General features: G+C 36.2%; 1 protein-coding gene across 1 annotated transcript; it reads right to left on the bottom strand.

The window, feature by feature from the left end:
• Positions 1-628: 628 nt before the first annotated feature.
• Positions 629-1,606, bottom strand: LOC113532836 (odorant receptor 131-2-like). The gene has a single exon (XM_026924503.3). It carries the CDS (start codon positions 1,604-1,606, stop codon positions 629-631), a length of 978 nt encoding a protein of 325 aa, XP_026780304.3.
• Positions 1,607-4,988: the final 3,382 nt, after the last annotated feature.

Here is a 4,988-nt window from a genome sequence, read left to right as displayed (position 1 = left end):
TTAAACTTCTGTAAATTGCTACATTCCAGAAAGATCAGAAGAGTTCACTAGACACACTATCAGGATCTTCGATGAAGCGGGAAGCTCTTAGAGTACTCCTGGGCTCCTTTAAGGATCATTTCATTGTAAAGCCCATATAATTTACCAGGAAGATTTTCCTTTAATCATGATGGAGAATTATAATTTATGTGCCTTGAACATGCAAGGTAATATTTTTAAAATTAATTAAATGATTTTTGAGAGAGTCCACCAGAGATATGCTGCCATTTGCACAAAGCACAGTCTTCATGGGCAATATGGAGCATCATCTGTTTATCTATCTATCTGGAACAACCTATTTGGACATCATAAAATCAGAAATTGTTGTTTGTAATTTTTTAATTGTATGTTGAAATAGATAATATATAAATAATAAAAATTCGAATATACTTCTTTGTACAAAATCCCCATATATATATCTATCTATATATATATATATATATATATATATATATATATATATATATATATATATATATATACACATATAGGCATATATTTGGTACAAATTTTTTTTTTACATTTTTCAACATACAATTTAAAAAATCACAAACAATAATCTCTGAGTTTGTGATGTCCAGTGTTCTGTTTAAATTGGTCTTATTTTCAGTTGTTTGATTTCACATAATGTTGAGAAAAGGCGGTCAGTACCACACAAAGCATAATATCTTAAAACATGGAAAAATTTTTCATCTCTGAGACCATAAATCAATGGACTAAGACTACGTGGTACAAACAAAAAAACTATTAAATTGGAATATTTTATATTCCTAAGTGTCATTTCTTCAACCTTATAATATGCCATTTCTATATATGGGTTAAAAAACTGCATCATGCACAGAAACAGCTGAATGCCATGAAGAATCACAGTTCTGAGACTCTTATTGGTCGATGCTTTCTTCTCAGAGGAAGCAGCTCTGGCTACAATCATTATCTTGATGTAGATGAAGACAATGATAATGGCCATAAAAAGGAAAAGGATAACAAAAATTACAGCACGACCATGTGCCTGCCATTCTTTGACTAACATTACCTCTGCATTACACACAGCATAGGAGAACAGAGCTGCAGGTGGGGCTGCTGCCCAATATCCTATAAAACTGAACACTGGAATTATAGAACTAATACTCCATATGATAAAAAGTCCATATAATCTGTTCCTTTTTGTGGAAATCGCAGCATGCCTCAAAGGCATGCATATAGCCACATAGCGTTCCAAACACATTGCCACCAAAGTCAGTGGTGTACAACAGAAGAAAAAATTCTGAATTAGGAAACTGAAAGAACAAATACCTATGTTTACACGGTACTGGAAATAAGTCCCAAATGAAAGCAAGTCCGCTAACAATATGAAAGCAGTGTCCACAAAAAGGGTTTGTGCAAACAAAATGTATCGAGTCTCTTCCCTAAATACATCCTTTTTCAGAAATGTGAATATCATCAAGCAGTTTATATAGAGGAAAATCCCAACCAGGATCTGCAACAGCAAGATCTTCTCATTCAAATGCCATGAAAAATTAAATAACAAATTATTGCTTGAGTTAGTGTTCACTCCTGCACTCTGCATGTCTATAAAATAAACATTTAAATATAATAAATGAGAAAATGATACACCACACAACAACAACAAAAATTCACTTGTGATTGTTGCAGTACATATCTCATGTATTTATATTGTTCTCGTGGTGACATAAGTACCACTTTTAGTTCTGTTAGTATTAATATTTAATGATGTTTTTCTTTTGATGATGCACTTTTCTTTATATTTATTATTTTTCTCACTTTCTCAACAGTTGAGCACAACAGTATAAACATACAATTACATACTGTCATTACATATTAAATATGTCCTGCATATACATTTACAAATAGAAGACCTTCTTGAGACAAATTTTGCTTTATGAGGTACTATGCAGTGTCTGACCCTACTTATCTACTCATTCTATCTATTTATTCAATGCCCACAACTTGATTCACTATTGATACTTTTCATTTATCTTATGCCTATTTCTCACTTTTCTTGTTTGTCTGGGTATTAATTTAACTGGAGGCATTAAATTTAGTTTATAATAATTCATGTAAGCAGTACTTGTGAGAAAGAAGCATATCTGTCAAGTCTAAATGTTAATCTGTGAAAAGCTCTTTTTTTTGCCTTTGTTATGGTCTCTCAGATGTGAATGCAAATCTCATGCTTTTATATACTTAAAACATTTCATGCTGTTATACACTCAAAAAAGTGTAAATGACAAAATTTTCTGCTGAATGAAGTGTATCCTTTCAAGTCGAACCTATGGGAACACTATATATTTTGTAAGGTTTGTAGGTGTGATATAAAGATCACAGTGCCAGGGGTTTTTAACATTAAAATGAAGAACAAATGAAGAGTATGAGGATTGACACAATCACTGCACTGCTGAGATGTAAATTAGACAGTGTTTCAATTTTGTGATAACTCTACAAATGCTCAAGAGTGGAAAGCAAGCTACACAATAGTACAGTACAGAGCACAGGACTCAAGAGTAATTATTTTATTATTATTTTGCTGAAAAATGGTCATCCATATTTAGATTTATCAGAAAGGCAAGATCCAAAACGAAAATCCAAAATCAGAAACAGGGAGCAGGCAGAAGTCAGGCAATCTACGAACAGCAATATTAAGGGTATTCTAAATACACAAATGAGGAAACAACTAGGTCAAAAACTGGTTTATCATGACAAAAAAAAAAAAACGAAATGGCTTGGCAAATTCAGGCGCAAAACACTGAACAATACTTCCCTTGGAACAAAGACACACAAAGTGAGAGGAAGTGAGAGGAAGTGAGAGCTGTAGTGTTGCGGGTTGTCATGAGCGATTTTTGAGGGAACCACACAGAGCTTTTTGTACCTGTTCCTTAGTGTTATGGACACCAATGTGATAATATTTCTAGAAAAATATACAAAAATAGTTTTGGAGATATTTTCATTTAAATTTTAGAGATACACTGTAGTCACTTGTGGAAAAAAAATAATGCAATAACTGCAAACTGGCAAACCAATTTTGTGCTTGAGAATCAATAAAGTCTCTGAATTTTACTTGGAATGAGATCAAGGTCTGTTTCAAGAAGGGGACTGGTTGAGAGTGACTAATCATAGCTGTGGGAACATGGGTCCTCTTCCTCCTACATACCTGCAATGCCCGGGTGAGCTGGAAGCTACTTTTGGAACATGGATGTTTGAAAACTATCTGTCGGCGATTCATGCCGAGGGAAATGACTGGTCATACAGTCGAAAGTGTGCTACACTGCTTCACCGCCTTGGAAGAGAGGCACAGAAATTTTCTACACTCCTCTAAATACTGGTACAATCTATGCATCTGCACTCATGTCTTTAAGAGCACACTTTTTCCCCAAAGTTAATGTCATTGCTGAGAGGCATAAATTTCGCCAAAGGGAGCAAAGTGCGGACAAAAATATTTGTGCTCCGTGATATGGTGTCATTATGTACATTTGGAGAGAAAGAAGACGAAATGTTGACAGATCAAATTGTTGAGAAAGTATGCAGTAGTCGAATTCGTGAAGGGTTATTGCTGAAACCTGATCTAACTTTGGACAGAGCAATACAAATTTCAAATCAAGTAGAAAAGGCAATGGCCAATGCATGTGAGTTTGCAAACTGCATGTGAGAAAGAAAGAAACAAGTTCACATAAAGGCACACATTTTTTATTCAGGGAAAATCACAGAGCTGAAAGAGAGTAAGTTCTGAATGCAAATGCTACTGTTATGATTCAAATAGTCATATAGCAAACTCAAAGCAATGCCCAGTTATGCACAGAACATGTAAATCATGCGGCAAAATTGAACATTTTGCCAGAGTGTGCCGATCAGCACAGAAACAGGAGATCAGAAAAATTTAAGTGCCTGAGTTGACTGTTTTGTACATGACAAGCACTGCTCCTGTTTCAAAGAAGATTGTGTGTAATATTGAGCTGAGCACATTGTCAGGCACTACAATTCACGAACTAATTGTTGATACTAGAGCTTCTGTGTCTTTGTTGCCAGAGCACCTATATACACAGTACTTCTTTGAACTGCCACTGAGACATGCTGATATGCGTCTTGTCACCTATTCAAAAAATAACCTACCCATGTTGGGATGTATAAAGATTCGTACACAACATGTAGAGGGTTCTGTTCCAGCTGCATTATACATTGTGATAAGTGGAAATCCATTAATGGGCATGGACCAGCTTCTTTGAACATGTGCACAAAGGGGAACCAAGTCCTCACCTCCAATGAGTCTGTGCTGGACATAAACGTCAGTGAGTCAAACTTTGGGTAGTGCAAAGAACTTGAAGTACAACTGCATGACAATAGTTTGCCTGTTCAGCAGAAGCTGCATTGACTGCCCATTTCGGTAAGGGATGCTGTGTCTGAGGAACTGAACTGATTGCAAGAGGCTGACATTATTGAACGAGTAGACGCCTCACTCTGGGTATCCCAATATTCAAAGTCTCCAGAACTCTGAAGACTGCAGAAAGGAAATATTCTGTTGTTGAAAAAGAAGCTCTTGCTTGCGTCTGGATCATTGAGAATTGGAGAACATATCTCTGGGGCACAAAATTCATCCTAAGAACTGACCATCAAGCTTTAACTACTCTTCTGACCACTAAAGGCATGGGACATGCTGGACTAAAAATAGCCCGATGGTCTGCAAGATTGGTTTGCTTTAACTATGACATTGAGTACAAACGTGGTGCTGACAACCATGCTGATGACTGTCTCTCACATCTGCCATTGCCTAGTAAAGTTGACTCCGAATACAAACCTGAAACTGTAGCTGCAGTCACCTGCTGTCTTCTGTTCCCATGACTGAATTCGCTGCTCTGAACTTACCATACTCTGCAGGTATGTTGAGAATGGATGGCCCGCAACACCTAAAGCACTACCTGCTGACATTGCTCCTTACTTCC

The sequence above is a fragment of the Pangasianodon hypophthalmus genome, chromosome 14 (assembly GCF_027358585.1).
Source record: "Pangasianodon hypophthalmus isolate fPanHyp1 chromosome 14, fPanHyp1.pri, whole genome shotgun sequence".
Classification (NCBI taxonomy): domain Eukaryota; kingdom Metazoa; phylum Chordata; class Actinopteri; order Siluriformes; family Pangasiidae; genus Pangasianodon; species Pangasianodon hypophthalmus.
Note: the sequence above shows the minus strand (reverse complement) of the source record. Positions and strands in the feature narration are given on the sequence as shown.

Coding starts and splice junctions, on each gene's coding strand:
- LOC113532836 (XM_026924503.3), bottom strand. CDS start 1,606: ATGCAGAGTGCAGGAGTGAACACTAACTCAAGCAATAATTTGTTATTT.